Here is a 25,038-nt window from a genome sequence, read left to right as displayed (position 1 = left end):
CTTCATTTTAAAAACCGATGGAGGTTTCTTAACCTCAATGCGTATCATTCACTTTGCATCTTTAGGCAGGGACTTATAGTATAGGACCAATACAGTATGTATTCATTAGCACCAAAACCTTGAGCTCACTAAAAACAGACCTCGATGAAACAGGTGTGCAGCAGTCTACATAAGTGACACTGCGTACCAAATAGTGTTGCTCAGCAGACAACTTCAGCTGCATTTTCACCAATCTTAACTGTCCCACAATTGTTCTCTAAGTCACTAAGAACCTTCAAGAAATACCTTGATGAGGTTCTTGAACCCGTGAGTGAACAGCAATCGCACAAGCGAGGTCCTCCATTAAGATATATTTCCCATGCACGTGACCTTTGCTCGTTCTGTTTAAAACACACCCATCATGCGATTTTAATCATCATACTTTTGCAAAAGCTTTTGTGATATTTATTGACTTAAATTCCTACCACCATCTAAACTCTCTAACACCTTCCTCCTGGTTTAAGTTCTAGTTTCCCTCTCTTCCTTACCAAACGTCTTGCTGTTGCATCTTAATTCCATAATCTCTTTGGATTCTTGTATCAGCGACAACGCTTAATAGCACCTGAAAATCTCCCTTACCTCAGTTCCTTTATAACTGCTACAACTTATCCTGCGTGCATGTCTACAGCTGGAGGCTGGACAGTGTTACGGATGGATTGCTTGCTCTGCCAAAAGCCATGCAAATAAGTCTAACTACTCATGCAAATCTAGAAAAATGATAACAGACATTTCTTTTTACTGTACTGGCTAACATCTCCACTGAAAAAACAAACAAGCTGCACATTACATGCAGATCCTAGTATCAATCCAACAAATTGAGCAGGAGCAGCCCAAATGAGTTTAACTTGACATGAAAACATGAAAATGATTCAATCATCAGTCATCAGCAATCTCTCAACTGTGCACCCTCAGATTAAATACTGTTTTGTAAATCAGCAATATGATATTGCATAAGTAAACAAAAATAAAACTGATGAAAAAAATAGTGTACAAATATCAAATAAGGGATGATATTAACAAATAACTGACAAAACATTATTTTAAAACAGACGTATTTTAATAAGCTTGCATTAAAACAAATGTCCAAACAATACCTAAAAATGACTATTTTTTACTTTATTTTGTCTCTTAAGAATGGATTTGTTTTAAAAATGGGCCTGGTCATTGCTTCATATTCTGACTTTCTGCCAGCAATGGACCACTGCCATATTGGCAAGACATTTTTTCCTTTACATACTACTTAGTGTGATATTTTCCTTTGGCACACTGCAAAATGCATAGAGGGGTGTGCTTTTCAATTTTAAAGCCAATTTAAAAAAGTACCTTTAGCACACGGTGTTTGCATGCAGTTCAGAAGACCGCGTGTCACAGACAAGATAAACCAACAAAATATGACACACCATAGTCTAAGCGATATTTCATTTCCATAACCACCAGCTGCCCTTTAACAGGGCTCCGGGGAGACTGCACTTTTTGGGAAGAATGAAAATACAGTTTAGAATTTGTATCTGTGCTAGAACTGAGGTTGCACTTAAGGTAACTGAAACATGTGTCATTTTTTAAAGTCCCCCAGAGTCTGACTGTATTTTAGACGTGTTCATCATATCTTTTTCCTTGGTATTGTTCCTTGAATACAAACTGAAAGATGAATGTGGTGTACTGTAGGTCTATGGAGAAACTCTAAGTATTATCAGTCACTATGTGATTGTATCACCATTCTGTTTTATTTGGACGGCGTTCTTTAGAGGTAAGGTTCATAAAATAGCGTTCTTTTTCTTCCGGGGAATGCCATCAGAGGTCTTTTTAAAACTTTCTTTTGCAATACCATGGAATACACAAGGAACTGAACCTTTTCAGTCATGCCCTGAGAAGATTACAGTGAGACCGGATACAAGTATTTAAAATCCTCGGGATTGTGGATTTTTTTTTCAAAATGAGCAGTGAAAAATGAACCAGAGAGCACAAATGGAAACTATGCTGAAGTATATTTAAGACTAAGAACAGTCCATTTTTCAAGCTGATACCCTGGAACCCTGGTTTATTTAAAGAGATATCTCGGAATGAATGAGTTTCTCGGCTTAACAACCAACTACCAAACAGGCTAGATGGGTTGAGTGTCTCCTCTTGCTTGTAACTTCTCTTATATTCTTATATGAAACGAAGCCCTGTGGATTTTAATATTAAGATGCTTTTTAGTCGAATGTGAAATTTTGCACACTTAACAAATATACTTTTGTTTAGACTTAGCTCTTCAGTGAATTGGAACCACCTCATTAAGAGTCATTACAGTGTAATGATCTTAGAACAAGGAAGACATCGGCACATCAATACCTGGCTAATTATAAACCTGGGTCTAAGGACAAAGCCTCACTGCATGAGACAAGAGGAAAACCGTTCTTTTTTTCTCACGTGAAAAAAGAAAAGCTCAGTCCTTTGCTTTCCGTTCATCTCGGAGCCACACGGACGTCTTCCTTAACAAATTCTAGGTGTTGATGAACAGAAGCAAAATACAGCCCCAAAAAACGGAGATAAAGTTGAAAACACACAAAAGGAATCAGTGCGATGATGTTACCCTGAGAACGGGCACTCTTGACCTCTTGCAAACCACACAGGGGCAATTGGAGGGGGGGGGGGGGGGGGGGGTCTGCCTTGAGGAACTTCATGTGCAATGCTGCAAAACAGCCCCCCCAAGACATCGCCGAACAAAGGGACTCTTCTCCCTAACAAAAGACAGAGCCGCGCAAATTCTCCCCATGACCAATGAATTACGGACTGTCAGCTTTCAACCAGAACCTTATGACGGGAACGAAATAAATTCTTGTCATTTCTTTGGCCAAATCAGGCAAAAGACCCATAAGATACGATATTTTCTTCCCCGCATGCCATCTCGGAAGAAATCAGATCGACTGATTAGACCGTTTTCGTTTCAAAACGCAACAAACAATTATTCATTAGTCGAGCGATAGTCTACATTTACTGCTTAACAAGACTGATCTAATTCTTACGGGTTCAGTGCACGAATGTACTGTTAATTTATGTGGTCCAGGTGGGTAAAAGTGATGAAAAGGCAGGATTAATCAAAGCCAAGCATGTAAGAGACTTTGCAACTTGCTAGTAATCATAATTATATATACAAAGTGCATATTACAGCGTGCAGCAAAACAATTGTTCAAATGGATCAGTATCTACAGTACCTCAGAAGATGAGCCATATTTATATATTCATATCTTTCAGATAAACACAAAGGCCTTTACAACTGCAATGTAAGTGAAGGAACCTTTAGTTCAAATATCATTTAGGACTTGACGGTAAAGTAGGGGAAATAAAATTAGATATTAATTTCCTTACATTAACAGTCATAACACACTGTGTAACAGTATAAACAGTTAATATAAGCAGTTTCTCCCCATAAACAGTTTTGCAGTTTAGATCACCACATTGTGTCAAGACTGATTTAATCATAGAGACTGTGGTAGAGCTGCCTGAAGGGTGTGAGACCTCAAGCAAAGACAAACACCTTCAAATAAGGATTCCCACTGAGAGCAACTGCATTTAAACCCAGAGCAGAATTTAGAAAGGCCCTAACTATTATGGACAGTGCAAGGCGATCATTAATTTCCAAGTAGTAAGGACCTCTGCCTGTTTGAAGGAGGGGGCTATTTACTGTACCATTCACTTGTGACGCATTTTTACATGAAACGTTGCTACATCATAAAAAATACTGGCTTTAAAACTGAAACAAAAACCTGGACGGCAGGTGCAGGAATGGGTTGATGGAGCTATAAAAACCACACAGAACCGTGCCCTGCTGAACACTTCCAACGAGCAACAGCCGCACTGGAAAGCGAAATCCCGTGGCGACGCAGAGCAGATGTGCGCTTGGCCACGGATGCGTCAGTAACCAGGCGCACCGCAGCTGGGGTCACTGGCGGCTGCAGAGCTAGCAGGGGTGAAATTCTACTTAAGAGCACCCGGGTCACGTGTGCATTTCAGAAGAAAGCGAGGCAATACGCTCAAGGGGCAGGAACACAATTTTGCTCTCCAGTGTGTGCCTCGCCATAAATTGCTTATCTTTGGAGGACAGCCTTGCCTGAGTTTAAAAGATGCAATTCAGACAAAGCATGTGGCCAATCCAAGCACATGGTGATGCAAGCTTTGCCATTATTTTGGCATGGATTGCTTCTGTCAGAGTTCTCTTACTTCATAGTTTACCCTGTGGACATTGCTGCTTGATTGGGAACAGACCTGAGTAAACGTATGTAGCTTTTCCATTCTCTCCTCCCCCCTCTTCAGGAATATTGCGCAATTAAATTTTAGAACCCCCTTAAAGCAACCCTAATTACTAGTTAAAATGCCAGTATGTTCTGTGAGCCTCTCAGTAAGTGCTAATGATTACAATTTGTTCTGCGTGCTGATTGAGGAAGTAGCCATTATTGCATTACCGTGATGAGACGGAGCTGCTCGCCAAGCTCAAAAGGTTTTATTTGTTAATGGAAGGTGGAAGGTCAGAATGGAAATGCTGTTTTTCCAGCTCTTAAAATACATCAGTGTTTTACTGAGGTGGTAGCAGCAGCCCCTGCTTAAAAGTAATACAAACCACAAGGTGCTGCAATGTAAGCACAGACTCTCAGAAGTCTTGAACTTTTTCATTCCTTTGGAAAAACAGGAAACCAGACCTTGCAGACGTATAGCTGAAGAATTGTAAAATAAAATGTTGCGTTATTATCTTCATCATAAACTAGGGAAAAAGGGTTAATTTGTTACAGATATGTTAGTGGGCTGTGGCAACCATAATTACTCTTGTGATGAGTGCTTTTGCTTATTACGAATCATTCCAGTCACCTGATCATCCTGGCTCTAAGAAACCCAACACATGGGCTTCTTGATGGCTCTTGGCTTAGCAGCTACACCATTATATTTTATGCCATAGAGCTGGTGAAGAGAATATAAAGCCAGGACTGGCTGGTGCCATAAAAGGGAAGGGTGTGCAACTCTGTGGCAGAGAATCTGGACTATCTAATAATCTAACTTTCTTCAGCTACCATGGCAGTGGGCCATCTTGGCTCTACACAACAGGGACTGGGCCCAGAGCCAAGATGGCTGCTACAAGAGCAGATACTGAAAAACACCTGAAAACAATTAGCTCAAATTAGCAGGCTTTACAGACACCTTGTGAGTCAGCCACTGAGGAGAAAAAAAGTAAGTAGTCTTAAGTGGTGCTTTTCTGTTTGTTCATTTTGTGTTTTGGAAACTGAGTCACAAATTGCAAAACAATTTAGTATTTTCTTTCATTTAGCCTTTAGGCAGGGGGAAGCTCCAAGTATTAAAAGTTTAGAAGGTTTTTTTTTTATTTTTCTATGGCTTATACACTGGAAAACTGTTCAAAAGATAATTCCAAAACGTAAAGGATGTACTATTATGAAAAGACTGTGCCAATAATTTGTTATTACTGAAGCTGCATCATCTGAAGCCCAGGTCCTAAATTCAGATCTCCTTGGTGTGAAATGATTAATGACCCAAACAAGACTTTATTGTTAGGTAACTAAACTTTATGACAGCAGGCTTCATTTCAAGTCATGCCTTGCTAACAGTTCTGTTTTACAACTCAACCAATACTTCCCATTCAACCAAGATTAATATTTAACCAGAATAAGATAATAACCAACAGGTGTGAATGACAGTCAAGTTAGCAATAAACAGGATGGAGTGTTTATTGTCTTCACGAACTCTCTTATTTCCCTCTGCTACTCAATAGGAGCAAATGGGCTACAATTTACTTTCCTCTTAAAAATAATTAATACCTAATGAATTCTTAATTATACCAAAGGACATGACCATAAAAATGCTCCAGAAGTGCTCTTGGACAGATGAAAATAAAAAAGAACAGATAGTATGAGGCTCTGATGTGAGGACCGTAGACAACAAGAATAAAGAAAATGGAATCAGGACCTCTCATCTCATCAAGTGTAGGATGAGTCTTCTTCTGTTGTTTAATGTAAGTGTGTGTAATTACAAATGTCAGACTTCAATTTTATGAGAGTCATCGTATAAATAAGTGTATTATAATGGGAGACTCAAAAGTCTTCCTGAGACAGAGTAGAGAGAGAAAGCGAAAGATAAGCGAAAAGACTTTAATAAAGACTCCACTAATGTATGTATGCAGTATAGTTTCCTCCTTGGTGGCTGCTGCTCAGCAAAACCATATAAAACTTTCCCAGAACACTCACTGCTCCAAATAAGAAAACTGCATCTAAAAAAAAACCTCGCTGCTCCACCTGGCACAAAAAAAATGTTTCCGCTGGCATGCAGGCTACAAAATCCCTGCAGCAAAACAGACTGGCATCTGAATGTGCCCTGGTGCCAATCAAATACCCTCGGATATTAACATCTCCATTTGTGGACAGTGCCACGAGGAACTGCAATGTCTGATTTTGTAAGGGCGATTGCTTTATTTTTAATTAAAGATCTCATATTATACACATACTAATGCCATTCAGAACACAGAGATCTTACCTGCAGTTTTTAAACAAGTTGATAATATTCATAATGGGCATTTCAAAGCATGTCCAAAAGCATTTTATATTGCTAACAAAGTACCCTGTTGGTTGTCTTGTGTCCTGACAATAATCCAAACTAACAACATACAACAATTATTGGAAAAAGTAAAGGTTTATTCAATGCTGAAAAGAGAAGAAATGAAACACAATGTTTTGGCTGTGGAGTCTTCGGATGTCACACAGCTGAAACATTGTGTTTCCTTTCTTCTCTTTTCAGCAGGGAATAAACCTTTTCTTGTTCCTTTGCAGCCTGCACATGCTGGTGCAGCCACCTACTTGAACTACTACAACAGTTAATGTTCTGATGGGTAGGTTTTTGCCTAATTCGCTGAAATAAAAGTGACTTTTCTGACAGTCAAGTCAAATTGCTCTAAGAGTTATTTGTAACAGACGGCAGAGCAGTTAGCATTACTGCCTCGCAGCACTGGGGCCCATGGTTCAATTGCTAGGGTGCTACCTGCGTGGAGTTGGTATGTCCTCTCCATGTTTTTGTGGGTTTCCTCTGGGTGCTCTGGTTTCCTCCCACAGTCAAAAGACATAGGTGAGTTGGCTTCTGGGAAAACTGGTCCCAATGTGAGTGTCTGCCCTGTGATGAACTAGTGTCTCTCCCAGGGTGTAACTTGCCAGGTTAGCCTCTGGCTCCCCCTGTGTCTCTGTACTGGATAGGCGAATTAGGATATGGATGGGCTTTTGCTAACCTCAAGATCTGATGAATAATCACAAAAGGCATTTCAATACTGAGTGTGCTTTGTTGACAGTCTTCACTTACAGTTCATATAAAAACTGCAATGTTAAGCTCTGATCCACCCAAAAGAGGTCTACCCAGGTTTACACACTTTCAACCAAGTTCACTGAGACAGACAGAACTATAGCAAAAGCATATTGAAAGAAAGGAAGCCATCTGTATCCTTAGGTGCCCACTAAAATCCAGCCTAACCTTTGTTCGTGATTTTCTGTTTATAAGCTGGTCACCAGTACAAAAAGGAGAAATCGTTAATGATCAGACTAAAGAGGGGGAACATATTTTACAAGGAAGAAAACCAACACTTTCATCACAAGCCTTGTAATATTTCTCGGGAAATTCAGGTTTTAACGGTTACAGATGCAAGCTTGGCGCAGCCCACACTCTCTGCGGGAACCGAGAAGGAAACATTCCTCCCGCTCAGCTGATAAAAGAGCTCCTGTCTACGACTGAGTTTCACTTCCTACTTTTTCCTGTAACAGATGGACACAATAGCTCCAAAACTCATACCACAGTCTGGCACAGAGAGGTTATAACCAAGGTTTATCAATAAAATGTTCTAGAATAATTACTGTTTTTACTCATTTATCATTTTTAAGGACTCTTTTGAGATGTACAGGAACAGAACCGTGAACTCCCCTTCCATCTAAGAGTAGACAAATGTGTACAAAATAAAACCTTTACCAATTTTACCAATTACCCTTTACCACTGTAATTTGGATCTTACATTAGTCAAAACCCTCTTACAGTTTAACTGGGCCCCTTTACGTTTTGATATCCGTGCTTAGAAACCACTACAAACGCTCTCACCAAGAGTATATAAAATCCTAGCAATCCCGAAGACAAAATATGAATACAGTGAATCAGAATATTTAAAATGTTCTCATAATTTTTCTTTGGTTAATTCTCTGTCACCTCTTTGTAAAAAAACAAAACACGACCTAGATTATGTGGCCACCAGGCTAGTAGGAGTTTGCAGCTCCTACTACAAAGAGTTCTTCTCATTAGAAACATGTAGAAATTCAGGTAAAAAGCACAGACGCACAGCTCCTTCCCGTGACATCCGGGCCTCCTCTTCCCAATATATGAAATTTATTTGAAGAATATTCATTTATGAGATTCCCCAGACAAATCCATAACACACAATACACATGGGGTCATTTGCTATGTTACGTAAATGAAAAACCACACATTCTGCACCAAACAGGGATAAGACTGTCCAAGCAGCACGTGACATACTTACAAATTTAGCATTTCTGACAACGCTTCCCGTACACTTGAGTTGGATCACGTGAAGTACAGTACATTCTAATCTCAGCGTACTGAAGCCTCATTCCCAGTATTGTTGTGGTAAAGCAACCAGGATAGTTCCCAGGATGCATCTAATCTGTTTATGTAAAAAGGCAGTAGCTTTTTTTTTCATACTTTGCTTGCCCCCTCCAGTGATTTAGATCATGACAATTTAGAGCAATGGCAATGTTTGAAGACAAACGTATTTAAAAAAAAAGCGTTTGTTTTTTTTTTTAGACAAGCTCAACATCAGTCCCCAAACCTCTGATAGGAAACCTACAGTATATGATCTATTGATTTTCATGCAACTTCTAAATACACCTTAAATCTTTCGTTATTTCCTTTTTTAGAACATACCCCCTTTAAAACAGGCTGTGTAATTCTATATGTACATGATTTATATACTACTAACTAAAATTTGTCAAGGTCAAATAACTGAGATAGTTAATAATGCAAACAATATGATTATAATGATATTTAATCCAATAGTCTTTCAATGAGTGACAAATAATTAGCCACTAGAATACTAATAAACATAGCCTTTTTGATAAAAGTGAGACAAGTTGCTTGTTGCTTTTGTTTTTAGGCTTGCTTAAGTTTGATCTTTCCGTTGTTAATTCCATCCTGTAGAAAGCAAATATTATTGCACCTGACACCTGGTTACATCAAGCTGGTTTGTGAGCTACAGAGGAAAAAAAAGAATCCTAGACGTACTGTACGTACGATTAGAAAACAAAATAGAAATAACAGAAAACAAAAAGAAAACCTAAATCGACAGCTGGGGAACTAGCAATTCCTCATGATTTTAAAAGTCACTGCGCTCGGTAAAAAGGCAACACATTCTTCGATCGCAGAAATACAAAGATCCAAGGATCCTGCATCGATTCATCGACTTGCCTGGACACATGCAGAATCATTCTGTGTAAGTATTCGGGAAGACTTTGTAAATAGTATGTTGGATGAAGGTCCAGTTACCAGCTGCCAGATGTGTTTGGCTCAGATGTGATGGTGCAAAGCTACAATCTATTAGGCAAGGTTTCTGTGCAAAAAAACAATTGTGGATAGACACAGGAAAAACCAGTGTCGCATGTTGAATCAGCGCTTCACACAGCTCAGTTATTTACCTTATATGGTCAGAGTTAGTGGTAATAAATTCAATCAGATAAAAGTCAGGTCTTGATATAATTACATAAACGGGAATTTAGGAAACCCAATCTGCCAATTGGAACACTACAGTAAATCCTTTTATGAGTAGGCATGAGCACTATATTCCGCAACTTCTCCATAATGATTTAACCCTATTAAAAATATCATATTAGAAAGAATAAAACTTGCAAGCTGGCAAAGGTCCCAGTATAATTGAATAAGCTGCAATTCAGGACAATCAGGAAAAAACACGTTTTTTAAACATTATATATAGCCTGTATTTGAGGGAGGTTATCATCAGATCTTTATTTTCTTTGCCCGGGCCAGCCTGAATACAGTTTTGTCATTTGCAATTTTCAAATCTGAGAAACAAATTTGAATCATCACAGCGCCGTCTAACCAACAGCAGTGTGATCAATCACGTGGACATACAGCTTCTTTCTTCTCAGAAACTTAAAGCAGATTAAGTTTACCTTTTTTGAATCAGATTTGAACAATAATAATGTTCTGGCAAGCTCGTACGCCTCATGTTTCATGGAAGAGCTGTCATCTACTAAGACGTCATTTGGCCAGAATCACGTGTCTCCTTGCTTATGTAAGAAAATTTGAAAACATCCTAGAACCTCATTATGAAGCTCCTTAAAGGACAATGTTTAATGAGGAGCACAACACAATATGGCAGGTTTGTTTGGTAAAAATATAATTCAGAATCCTTGAGACCACATACCCTACAGAGCCCTACAAACCTACATGTTAAAAGGACTGTATGGAACAGTTTTTATCAATAAATTTCTTGGACGTTTATGTGACAGTCTGAAACTTTCCCTAGGCATTAATATTAAATAAATGCTGACACATAATTATATGATTGTAAGAACATAAAAAATGTTACAAACAAGAGGTGGCCATATGGTCCATCATCTTGTTTGTTAGTAGATTCTCTGTTAGGAACAAATTGAAGTAGGTTGGAAAGATGTATCAGAATTTATATAAACCACTTTAAAATCATGAGTGACACAAACCAGGTTCCCTTGTTGCAAAACAGCGCTACATTTGTTGGTTTTCAGACTATTGTCATCAATTTCTTTCAGCCCCTATGGAAAAACAGAATTACTGTAGGAGTCTATGTCATGCAACGGCCCGACAGGATCGACCACTTATAGCAGAACGGAGGTGACTCAATCACCAGCCATCTCTATGATTCACCAGAAAATGTTCTCAGGAGGCTTTGGGATCAGATCAGTTTAATTATATATCATATAAGATAAATTATATGAAGTATGGCTTCTAAGTAGGAATCATTACAAGAGCAAACTGAATTGCACGAGGAACCATGTTATTTCCAGCCACTCAGCTTTAACATAATCTTTAGCCTCTGACTGAAGACACCGTTAAATCTGAAGGCCTGAATGACGACTGGAACACATGGAATCAAAAGAAATGTAACTGCGCTGTGCACAACCACCGAACTGAACAAGATTTTAACATGAAATAATTTATCTATGAACATGAATGTAGTATCTTAACTTCAGCTGCCATGGAACGAACATCTCTTTGAATTAGCCGGCAAAATGGTTCAGAATGTGTCCATCTGTTTTCTTCGGGCTGGTCAATTCATTTTAAACAATGTCCATCCCATGTCAACAAGTAAAATGAGCTTGTGTTCACAGGTGGTAATCAAAGCTTTTTTTCTTTTGCAATATATCATTTATACTGTATTCTCCATCTATATAAAAGGCCAAGGAAAACACTAGAGGTCTATCTACGCAGAAGAAGAAAGGAGAAATTCTGTTTTTGCTCTTCCATACATAAAACTGCAGCTTCCTCAATCCACATCTTTGGAATCCTGCGATTTATTTCAATAAAACTGCTTAAGTCTTGTTTGACCTACAGTTCCACCTTTGAAAATCAGGCTAATTTTGTGCAAGTAACCCCTTTATTTTAATTTGTTTGCCATGCAAATATTCAACAAATGAAGTGGTTTTCAGTTGATCATCACTTCATAATATTTTTTTTTTTCCTCGACACATGAAACCCTATAGTTTAGATCGATCTGAAAGAAACTCTCTAGCATCCCTGACTTGTTATAGTGGTATCCACAGTGTGACACTGCCTGCAGCAAGAACACAAACAAGCATTTGTTGCAGTGTGGTTCTGCTTCACAGAGCTGATCTCATCAGCAGAGATCAATTGGCCTTTTATGTGTGGAGATCAGAGGGAGGAGGAGACACTTTTTAGCACATTTGACTTTTTTGGCGCAGAACTTTTTGGCAGTTCCCAATAATCAGTGCACACACTACCCAATTCCAGTAATCACAGAGCTTGTAAAACGAAATAACACTTTTATTTTAATCAAAAAGCTAATCACTCCGTTACCGTGCCACTGAGATGAACCATATTACAAAATTACTATTAAATGCAATTAACAGTGGGAACACAAATGTTCATTTACATATCTGGGAATCTGAAACAAATGTGGAGATTTAAAATCATGCACGGATACAAAAAAAACAAACAATTCACTGACAGTGAGTCCTTGTGATCATGTGGAGCTCCAGCTAAACTAGGGAAGGGTCACCTACCTCATAATGATAGTCCATACAGGTGAGGTCCCTCCAGCAATGGTCACCTCGTAATTTTATCAGCCCCTGCAGAAAAAGCACAGCCTTTAGTTTTCTGAGCTTGTCAAACATGGACATTAAAAATGTCATTTGTCATATTGTGGCAGACTCCCCTAACCCCGTATCATGGAGTACAGTACCTACACACGTGAACCCCCTGTTAAATGGTTTCTACACTCTGTTCACTGTAGCTTGAATAATAAATCTGGGATACTGTGCAACCGACGATGAGGCTGGACCAACCCTAGTGAAAAAATTTACCTTTAAACCTTAAATACTGTATATAGGAAAACTGACCATACTTTGCCCTTTTATATCAATGTGAGAGCAAAGCCCAGTTCTCTCTAAAACACTACTGAAAACATACTGCTTTTCCTGATCTAACTGAATCCTTACAAGTTCTCGGCACAGGTCTTTTCATAGTCGTGCGAATGCCTGCGTATTTTCTCTTTCTGACTGGTCTCTAAACCGCACGTCCGGAGGGGAAACCAGGTCACACTGTTCAGCGAAACAGTTGCTCAGATTTGCATATCATCTTAAATAAATGGCATTTAAAAAAAATGTGTAAGTGCTGTGGGCAGGAACAAAATGCTTGTGGAAAACAAACACTAAAAAACAATGCAAAAGCTGTTTGAGCGAGAACGAACCTGGATATAAGTCTTTTGCCTGTAGTATTACATAATGTACTATAACATGACCTTAGTATACTGTAATATGCCTATTTAAGAAAATTATACATCTATTTTTCAGTGTCACTTAATACCATTTTTCCCCACAATGTGCCAACTCTTAAATCTAGGTAGGAACTCCACTGTTGAAGAGTGTGCTGCCCCAAAACAGCTATTTCTTATTCTCAGTCTGCAGTTATTATCCTTTTAAAAAAACCTGCTCATTAATTATCAGCCGATATCTAGTTTAACATTTTGGCACAGATTCTATAGCATGCTATTGCTACTCAGTTCCTAGTTGCAAATAAGTTGGATGAGCTATTTCAGTCTACATTCCAATTAATTTGAAGTACTAAAACAGCTCTTGTAAGGGTTAGAAACAATTTACTGCCGACTCTTTTTTTCCTCTCATTTTTGTCCTACTGGATCTCAGTGCTGCCCTGATACTGTTTATCTCACCATCTTGAACAGATCGGAGTGGGTTGGTGAAATGACTAGAACTTCTTTTGCCATGGTTTCAATTTCTAATTTGCACTGATTGGAAGATGAAAAGATTCAGAATGATTGAGCCAGAATTCTCCGATCCAGATCTGTTTCAGTCACTGAAGTATTTTGCAAAATTGAAAATACATAGAGTACAGCAACAAATTGGGTTGACTGCACATTACTGAAATACGCTACCTGAAAGAAACCAAGCGAAAACTATACATATATACAAAACTGTCAATGTGAAATACAAACAAGGAACATAGGGGGGTACTGTGTGATAAGATCACTTTGTTGCATTTCAAAAGTAATATTGGCGTTAGCAGTGCAAAACACCAGAAGGAAGAGCTTTGGGCTGCAAAAATGTTTATTTTGATTTTACAACCAAAGTAGAATTTAGTGTCCATTCTGACAGTTTCTCTGGATTAGATCTCAAGGTTTTGTCATTTGTTTGTGTGTACAGGAACCTGTCCATTTGCATGAAAAACATCACATACATACAGCATACTTATAAAATACACCAACACACACAGTGACATTTTCCCCCATAATATACATTTTCTCTTGATGTACTTTCTCTTGATGTTTCTGCTGCGTAGAAAACCAGCAATTAATTTATTTTTTTAACTGAAAATGGCTCTGAAATTCTAACTAGGCCTTGATTTGGAAATGTAAAAATATTTTGTAAGAAAAATAATGTTGAAACGTATTATTTTCTGGGACTGCTACAAGTTATATATTTAGATATGTCTAATACATACTGTATATGTTTAATTTGTTTTTTGATTTGTTTTTTCTTCTTGTTCCTATTTTCCCTACTAAACGAAATTTAATAAAGCAATACATTAAAATACAGTATGATATACAAACTTGCATTCCAGAAATACACATCCTGAGGTAACTATGTAAGCTACATTTTTGGGGAAAAAAATTCCTAACATTAGCTAAGATGCACCCGGCAAAAATTTGGGAAGCCAGGAAAGATTGCCAATTACTCATGGTGGACATTAAATAACAAGATGCAGCAAGTGTGAAAAAAATGTGCAATTTTTTAGACCAACAAACTTAATTTCTGACAAAAGCACAGCAGCTGAGGTGGCCAATGTTCACCACATGGCGTGATACAGCCATTTCTACAGATCATCAGATTGTGGAAGAAAATTGTTCTCTATCGTATTCCCATATTTGGACATAGCTAGGAAAATGTCACGTGGTTGTATAAAATGTGAAGCAATCAATACAGACATGCTTGCTCCTGACCCCCCTCAAGATGTATGTGCCTGATTTGAAAACCTAGATGCTTCCAGATGTTAGTGCCATTCAATTCCATCCTTTCAGATGTTTCAAATCACGGCACATCAAACCTTTTTCCACTGGCACTGTAATAATGGACACCTGATCTTGGCTTACAAAATTGTTGGAGCTACCTTCTGTCACTGCAAGATGTGTGGTGCCTGCGATTTCTGTGGAAATATGTTCAGAATGACAAGGATGGTGAGGGAGCTCAAGGTGTACATCATTCCTACAAACCGCACTGAAGCTCATCAATGTTGAAGGAATGAGGGGAATACCAGTGAACTGTACGACACCATGTTTACCCTCAGTGTCAAACTCCAGCAGAGAAAAACCGACTCCTTCTCGGAATCTGAGACAAGTGCTTTGCTCAAACAATTTCCTGCTCCCCGGGCAGTAGCAACTGGAGATTACATCTTAGCTTTCTATCAGTCTTCTTCAACTTATTTGCCCGAGTGGTTTGATGTTTCTGAGCAGTATTACTGTATATAAAGTGATAAAACTGCTTGGTATTTAACAAAGAGTTCAGCTTCCCTAAACTGAGCAAAGCTTCCGAAGCCCTCCCGTTGCATGCCAGACAGGCCGTGGACACACTTTACAAAATGGGTTTTGTGTCATTTTGCCAAGACTCAGAGCCGTGGCCACAACAACAGACACTGCTGCCAATTTGCAAATTTTACTGAAAAGGACAGGAACGCGAAACGCATCCAGTTCACCAACACTTTAACTAAAAGACACTGTTCATGTTAAGGACTCAAGCATGGAATTATCTATGGAACATCTTATCATTGTGAGCAAAGGCAGGAATGTGCTCCATTTTACTCTTCTTGAAATGAGCGAAGGCACAAACACCTATGCAGTCCCCTGAAGTGTAAAACCTACCATTAACCACAGAATGCAGCTTGAAGTCGGCACGTCGCATTAACACTGATCCAGAACTTGTGGACAGAACCCCTCTGGGCTCCACGATGAACTGGTGGTCCCCTTTCGGAGAAGCCTGCACAGTCCACTGTTCAGACTGAACCTTGAAGGTAGTACAATCACTTTATATCCACTTCAACTCTTCAGATGAACTCTTCCGTCTTCACTCGATCTCTGGAAGGTCGTAATGGGTAAACTCTACTACTCAACTTCTCCATGTCTCTCCATGATAAATTCTCAAACTTGCTTCTTTTATACCTGGACACCTTCATGCTCTTAGTGACCGATCTCTCAAAGACACACGTGTTAAGATGACTTTTAAGCTGCATTTTGCGGTTCGCGGGTTGGTGTTCACCACACCCTGCCTGTGTGATTTTGTGTTCCGATTTCGATTTGTAGGTAAATCAAAGACATTTGTTTTCGGCGCTCACAAGACAGTGCTGAGCCAGCGCACAAGCAGGACAATCATGTGCCCCCTGTGAGTGGAAGCAGGAAACATTTGCAGAGCATGTGCACAGTCAGGAGAGATATTTGGATGGACTATCCATACACACAAACCATACATTCCCATTTGCAATTACACAAAAATATATGTAACACAATGAGCAGACTGAAGTCATTATTTTAAAGATTACGGATGGACGGGACAGCCTCTACGTAACCCATTTGTGTTACAAATACACAGCTGCTTAAATGAAAGGTTGCCTGCCTTACCCCAACTATAATTCAATTTCTCTCTCTTTAGTGGGAAAAGAGGAAGGTTTTTTTTTGCCGCAGGAATGACAGTTATATATTTGACTTTAATCCATATAATCGGATTAACTCTTCATGAAACCTGAGATTGCATAACTTTTCCCAGTGATAAAATAAGTTGCAAAATGATTCAGATGATAATTTAATATTATACTCTTGGAAATGCAAAACATCTTTCAAAAGAGAAGAGATAATTATATTCATCCTATATCATTAATTTTTTAAACTCCAGATGTCAGATTTCCCTCTGATGATTTTTTTCATGCGTTTTGCTGCAGCGATCAAGAAACAAAGCTGTCTTTCACTGTGTTTTTTTTCTTTCCTACAGAAAGCGGATTTAGAACGAAAGTGCAGGCTGACTGGGGCACAGGAGATAAAGGAAGGCCAAAGACCTTAGGGGAAAAGCAGTGAAATACTATTCATATCTCCTTGAGAATCAGAAATGTATAGACATGCCACAACCACAACAGGCAAAAATAACTGCAACAGTTAACTGCATTGAATTTATGCACCCCAACACCCACAGGGGAATCAAAGTTTCTAGATTCCTAAATTAATGACTTTGGAAGAAAATGAGCCTATTATAATGGTACAGCGCTAATGACGAATCTACTTTGTGAGGAATTAAAGCTTTGCATGCTTAACTGCCATTTTTACAAATTTATTGCATAATCACAGCATGCATAGCAATATTTAATACATATTTATATTATACATATACTGTATACAGCATATATATATATACTGTATATTATGATATACATAAATATATCAATATTTATAGCATATATATAGCATATTATATCTTAAGTCATTTCATGGTTGGGTAATAAGCAGCGATAATGCATAATAGCAAAATCACTTATAATCCTCTAATTTTTTAATTTCCTTCAAAAAAAATGATAAAAAAGAAAATGAAGGCCTTTGTTCATATGTTGTCTAGTAGTTTATTCCCTTATGGGGGAATGTTAAAAAATAATCTCTTTTTAAGGCTTTTTTAAATTTGTACACATCCACACGTTGGTTCACGCTGCCTGAAAACTCTGCACAACAGCAACAGTGTAAATAAAGCTGAACTGAAATTGAGCGGTTTAAAGGCCAGGACGTATCAAAACATATTTGAAAATTAAAATTTAAACACTGCACAGAAGTAATCAAAGCATGTCTGAGATTTGGGATTTACTGAGGAACTTCGTGTGAATAGTTTTTTCTTTAATAATATAGGCTTTGTGCCAGCGTAACCTTTAACACGTCGAGTGCAACTCAAACAGAGAAGTGAAATTGTGTCTGTTTGTTTTAAACAGGTGAACTGTTGATGTATCACAGTATCTCACGCCTGAGGTAAGTTGTCACGCCACAGTCTGAAATGAATAATGGAAATTGGCCTAGTGATAAACTTCCAGTGTTTTTAATGCTGTTAGGCAGAGGCGTCAAAGGTAGCTAAATAAGGAACCTTTTTTGCTTGAGTAAGAACATCTGCACCAATACCTTACCATCTACACATGGCATTAAATATAGAGTACACGGCACACCCGAATAAGGCTCCACAGCCAAAATGGGTTTCTTTTCTTCTCTTTTCAGCATGGAATAGACCTTTACTTGTTCCATTAAATATACATGTTTTAAAAGGAAAAGATTTAGGAATATCTATGGCAAAACTAGCATATATACTTAGTATATTTACAGCTAATATTGTACAATAATAATTACAGTAAAACAGACTACCCGTTTTTTTAAAACCGTATCCTTTAAGCTTTTCAGTCTCTCACACAGAGAAACGTTTACAGCGCAAAAAGAATGCAAGACGTACGGCAGCATCTATTTTCGAATCTCACAGCTAAGTGTTCCTGGAGTTCTTGGGTTCGCCTCTGTGTGACTTCACGTGGCTTTATCTGCGAAAGCTGAAAAGAAGAGCTCTGGGCATTATGCGCAAGGCTTCCACAAACAGGGCAAGAAGTGTCGGGGGGGGAGATGGATGAAAAGAATGGAAGTAAGGGACCATCGTGAAGAAGTGACTGCCAGAGGGAGGTCAAAGATCAGAATGTGGCAGTGGCCCCCTCCACCCCCGTCAACGCCAAGCACCGAGTCACAAGCGAGGAGACTGCGTAAGAGGGAAGCCTGGTTAAGAAAGAGGCCTTGTCTTCCCTTCATCCTACGCTAATGCAATCAGACAAATTAGTATAATTACGATCCATATTCTCCAAAATGGGTGACATATACACTGATGGGAATAAGCCATTCATGATATTTTTGCTATTTATCAGAGGACATTCTTGCATTGATGACATTACAGCTAATCAAATAAGGAGTACCGGAATGCATGTTTTTCCAAATGACATTCTATTAATCTTGTCTTTTTGTGCAAAATGAAATCTTGCAAAGAACCCCATCTGCTTTATCTGACAACATGTTCTGGGCCACATCGTTTAAATTAGAAATTTTTGACAGCTTGGCTGAAGCCAAAGACGGAAAACAATTCAAGCAAAATTTAGCCAAAACTGTTTTACTTTTTTTGTCAAGTGCCCGAAGAGAAATAAATAGTGAAATCTGACCCAATGTGTAGGTGGGTAAAACCAGCTCATTTATTTGTTTGTAAGAGATAACTACTGTTGAACGAGACAGATGTATACTGTAACAATCAAGATGTGTTTTTAAAACACATAATATATCTTGTAGTTTAAAATTAAGATGTTTCAGAAATTTTAATTAAATTAGATGATTTGGCTTTGATAGTATATATCACAGAATTTTACAGAGACGTTTAAAGCAAGTAGGGTGTTATTTTAAAAGTGAATTAAAAACAGAAGTATCTCAAAAGGATTACAAACCATAAAAAAAACAGATATTTCTTTTTCTAAATGTTCCTGACACTGAAATTCCATGTGTATTCAGGATTGTGAAGTATTGAAAAAGTACAAAAATAAGATTACTTGTATCATATGTGAACATTACATATACAGATATAATATTGAATTTCCGCAATGGGAAGAGGCGACAAATTCCAGAATAAGCTCTGAAAGAATTTATACGTTTATTTTTATTTAAATCTACAGTATGGCTTTCTGTAAATGGACAAAACAGACATGAGATGAGTTTTTAAAGTTAATATATAATTCATACAACGACAGAAATCCTCAAATATTTATAGAACGTTGTAGGGATTTTCTTGCAGATATATAATGATATTGACATGTAATGGTAATTTAAAAAAATCTAGTGTTGTCATTCATTGCAATATGTGTATTCATTCATTGCAACTTAGAGCTTGCAGCCCATATTAGTTTAACCTCTCCATGCACAAATGCAGGAGAAGGAACAGTTACAAGGAAAACCAGAAAAGGAACAATTTGCATTTGATCGCTGGTCTTATAAAACAGCAGGCCCAGTGATTCATATCCTGTTTCTCAAACCATCCTTTGGAAAACGATCTGCTCAGCACAGTCCCAGTAGTAACATCAGAATCCAACAGAAGAAATTTACACATGCTGCTTTCAATTGAAAACGTCTACCCTGTTCTGCATAATTGGCAATTGAAGTGATACTAAACAACAAGTTTTTCCCCGGTTGTTAAAAATTCAGGGTCCAAATTCACATAGCTCCTCCTAAGCAAAATGAGAAGTGATAAAACATGTCAGCCCAGCCACTTCAAATACTTTAATTATCAATATCTGATTTGTGAGCGTCACATCCATGTAATACATGTCTATGAATTAATAAAAGGTTAATGGACAGGAAATAGAGAGTACAGATGAGGGGTGAATACTCAAGTGATGTAATTGGTTGTTGAGTACCTCAGGGACCTGTGTTAGATTTCTAAAAATGATTTAAATTCTTGAATAGTTGGCAAACTTGTCAATACACGGGCGGAGCGGTGGCTCTGTGGCTAAGGATCTGCACCTGTGGCTGGAAGGTTGCCGGTTCATATCCCGCGGCCAGCAGAGGAATCCTACTCCATTGGGCCCCTGAGCAAGGCCCTTAACCCCAACTGCTCCAGGGGCGCCGTATAAATGGCCGACCCTGTGCTCTGACCCCATGCTTCTCTCCTTGTCTGTGTGTCTCATGGAGAGCAAGCTGGGGTCAGCGAAAAGACAAATTCCTAATGTAAGAAATTGTATGTGGCTAATAAAGTGATCTTATCTCTTCTCTTATCTTACACAGATGAGCCCAAAATAGGAAGATTAGATTTAGAGATTTTGTGTTATTTTTGTCTTGACATATCACCAGTTTGACAGGCAGAAAGAACTGAATCCTGATTAGAGAAGATTATGGGTGGGGAAAATGAAGAAGAGGAAGAAGACACAAGTGAATCCTACTAGGAACCAACAGAGAACAGAAGGTTCTTTGTTACACAAAGGGATATCTTGGCTTCTTTCAAGCAATGGATGCATCTTCAGAATGTTTTTTGTCTAAAAGTCAAATGAGTTATACGGCCCAAATGGCACCCCTCACGTGTTTTAGCTGTTCTTATGTTCTCATTGCTGGGAGCATCAGGCTTCTCCCCAGCAGGTTCCAATTAGCATGCATGATGGTTGTACCTGGCTTTACTATCCTAGAAAAAAAAACTTTCATTCACAGTCACAAACTAAAGATTCATGGTCAAAAGTGTAAAAAATCCGAAAGGAAAATGACACAAACTGAACGGACATGTATGCAGAGAATAACGGGACAAATCCACAGTTCGACAGGAAAAAAAACAGTCACATAATTGCTTGGGGGAACACACAGTAAATCACTGGCAGAGACGTTGCGTGTTTCAAGCATCAATGGGTTTTCTGTGCCAGTGGACCACCTAGCCTGTCCACATGAACACTGCGGCTGAACTGAAACCTTCCGGTTTGCTTGTGTGTAAAAGCTGGGACAATCTCAGGTCAGCTCAGGTCGGGTCTCCAGGACTTTTGACTCCAGCTCAGAAGAAATCTACGCTCTGTTCTGTAACTTTGAGAAATTCGCAGACAACCCTCAACCATTTTTCTTGACTGTAAATGACGATGAGTGATCAATCAGAATGACCGCAGAAGAGAGGATGCCATTTTGTCTATCTTGCTTATTTGGTTCCGTTTTGGTCACTGGGTTTTGAATCGAACCCAGGATCCGGGATCCAGGATCTGTGAAGTACAGTAGCATTGCTAACCATAAAATCAACCATCCAAAAGAGGTAGCGGCTCTCATACAAACCGATTCCATCTACACTGGTTATGTAAAAAGATACATAGGTAAACTCGCTGTCCTTTCACATACTGGATAAGCATACCACATACTGGATACATACTGGATACCATTATTACCCAAAATCAAGACTAAAAAATATAGGGAAAAATAAAAATATCTGGGGAAAAACATCAGTGGGTCACAATTCGGGGAGTGTGTGTCCCAAGTTATTCCTCTTATACCCCTTTTCGGTCAGAACCAAAAGCAGATTTGATACTGGTCATCAGTTCGGTGCTGCATTTGTCAAACTGAATTGGCTTACAGGAGGTTTAAAGGAGGGTCATGTGATGAAAAATAATTACTGAAAACGTGACACAAAGAAACAAAGAATGTTTCCCCTAAAATTGGCACAAGGAATAAAAATATAAAATATCAAGAAACACAAACTGGAAGCACAGTACTGCAGCCAACACTGCCATTAAAGGGCAATGGAAGTTTCGAAGATAAAGGAAACGAAATCTCACTATAAACTTTTAATTTCCTGTTTAGACAGCACTTTCAGCTACACTCTCAATTTAATGACAGCCATCAACAGCATTGCTTCATTTGATTACCCTCATTTTCAAGACACAGAAACACACAGTCACAATACACCTGTAACTGTTCGAATGTGTCAAATTAATTCAGAGCAGCATCATTTTACAATTCTACAAAAACATCAAGATGTTGATGGAGTCAGTTTATATGTTTATAATGAATAGTAAACATTTACTAATAACTTAATTTTTGTGAAGATTAGCATGCCCATGTTGTGATGTTGTGCAATGTGCAATCAAATAAAAAAATGTATAATGATCAAAATGAAATATCTGAATTATTTTGATATGAATATCAAATATTTCTTCACCTAAACCAATTTAAGCGAAAGTTTAGCTTCATTTTTGACTACATGATTAGGGAAAACAGCTTTTTATGTTTTGCTCGAAAAGATTTATCTAAATGCGTTTTTGAAACTTAACTTCCACATGAAGAACAAGACCTCAGCAATATTCCAACATCTGTTCAGTAGAAAGTCAGGAATGCGTGATAACTGCATTACTCAATTAAGATTATCAAGACTACATTTATAAGTGGCATCGTACTGTTTTTGCTCTCAAGCATTCAAGCTAGAAATTATTCCTTGTATGGCTCACATCAGCAATTGGTTGTGTAATTGCTTTATGTTAGTGAATTAGATTTTTACAGATGAACTTTTTCATCATTCTCGATTAGTCTCAATGGGCAAAATGCCTTCTCACTTCTTTTAAATGGACTTCATTTAAAGAAGCTTTTTTAACATCGGGACCTCAAAGAATGGCATAGGATAAAAAATGCAGATGATTTACTCTATAAGACATTATGCAAGTTCCCAGAGGTTGTATTTCCATCCAAAATTCACATTGTAGGCGACTACCTGCAGGAGTTGCAGTTACAGCCTGTGAGTTACCCCACCAATTGGGAATTTTCAATTCACCATGTTATAAAAGATACATAAGCAAACTCACTCTCCTATCATATACTGGATAAGCAACCTACTGTTTGCATAACTTATGCTGCTATATACAGACCCCAAATTACCACATTACCATGTCGTGGCCCTTTTTAACTTCTTCAACACCTTGGAAGTTCATTCTCTGTAGAATCCTGCAAAAGATTGGTTTCATGAAGGAAGCTCATTGCACTTATGGGCCATGTTTTGCTTAGGTCTCTTTTCATGATTAGGTGCTGCAAAAAATGTGATCTCACATATGAAAATGTATCTATCTATGTATGACTATCAGCCCCAATGAACCTTCAGTCACTTGTTTATTAATTCCTTTAATAATCCTTTTCAGTTATTAAGGGGTATCTGAACTACAATTAGCTTAACTCTGGGTTATCCCTCTTCCCTGGGCACTAGTGACCCTCTGATGTGCTTCTTTTATCTGTTTCTGAATTTATTTTGCCTGCACAACTGACTAGGAATTAGGCAGTTAGCTATTTCGGTTGAAAAACATGCACAGTTTTTTTTGTGATCCAGACTGATAAGATCCTTCCCTGAAGCATGTCCGTCAGCATGAAAAACTAAGCCTACAAACGTAAATCATTGCTACAGGAGATCAGGAAACAGAAGCGTTATAACCGTAGACTACTGTCCCACAAGACCTACTACCCCAAGGCCAAATTCACTGTAAGCTGTGGTTATAGTAACTGTGCGAAAAAATATACTAATGTTAACTAGAAAATAGTGTGCATGGTTAACCACTAACTTCCTTGACTTACATGCACATTGTTTGTGTCCATTAACAAACATTTAATTCTCATGTATTAAAGTCCTTGTTTCCCATAGAACAGCAATGCCAAATTGACCTATCGGATATTTCTTCACCCAAAGCACTAACATATGCACACATCCGTCGTATATGGGCACGCGTCGTACCGACACCCCATCATTTTTGACAGAACATATGAGACTTATTTACATTCTCTTATATGGTGGAAAACTGTCTACTTCCATTTTCTTTGTCGTTAGTCAATCATCGAGTAGCTCGGGCCAACATGTTCTCTCAGGAAGTCATTAGTGTGGTTGACTGGCTGTAATAAAACGCTCCAGTGTGGGGAATCATATACTCTGGCAAAAGCTAACAGCCATGAGCAGGAGGGTCAGGGGTCACTGATTTAAATATGTCAGAATGGATCCAGGCTGAAAGATGAAGTGAAGTGCTGAAGTGTGCACAGAATTTTCCTTGGGAGAGTTCCTGGCACTGGTGTCGACTTCCATTTTGGACTAAAGAGCTACCGTAGGGCCTACTGTTGCAAACACTTGTTTCTTCAGAAACTACAGGTAACAAACAAAAAAAAAACCCACAATGATGGAACATCTCACACGCCGGCCCTAACAAGCTCACACCTCCTGGACTTCAGGCAACTAACGCATGCAGCTCTCCCTGCTCCTACAGGGATCCGATCCCAGGTGGGTTCCCACTCCATGGACAGAGGAGAACCCCACACACCACATGCAATCAATCACAGTCGCTAGCGAGCCCAGAACAACACAGCACCACTCCATAACCAGTGGGAAACTCCATCATGCCACAAACGGGCAACATCTTGCGCAACAGCAGAGTTACACCGTCTAGATTTAAGATGGGGGGTGGCATCACCTCTGTAACTACCTCAGTGCATGAGCCCTGTTACACGCTGCCCTTTCAAATTCCCTTTGTGCCCACGGGGGGGAAAAGGAACACTGGAATTTTTTCCATCTACACAAATGATTGACCCAAGATGGTATCTGGAGTATTCTCTGCCCCAGAACAATTAAATAACTAATTCATATTCGTATTCACCAGGAAGTA

General features: G+C 38.6%; 1 protein-coding gene across 1 annotated transcript in view; it reads right to left on the bottom strand.

Moving 5' to 3' along the window:
- The window catches only part of lmf1 (lipase maturation factor 1), a 67,302-nt gene that overhangs the window by 32,145 nt on the left and 10,119 nt on the right, over window positions 1-25,038 (bottom strand). Inside the window, exon 2 of the mRNA XM_088936960.1 lies at window positions 12,357-12,422. Coding sequence (XP_088793086.1) covers window positions 12,357-12,422 — 66 coding nt within the window. The remainder of the gene's footprint in view (window positions 1-12,356; window positions 12,423-25,038) is intronic.

This window comes from Atractosteus spatula, chromosome 18, assembly GCF_055471065.1.
Source record: "Atractosteus spatula isolate fAtrSpa1 chromosome 18, fAtrSpa1.hap1, whole genome shotgun sequence".
In the NCBI taxonomy this organism is placed as follows: Eukaryota; Metazoa; Chordata; class Actinopteri; order Semionotiformes; family Lepisosteidae; genus Atractosteus; species Atractosteus spatula.
This window is presented reverse-complemented; position numbering and strand designations above follow the sequence as displayed.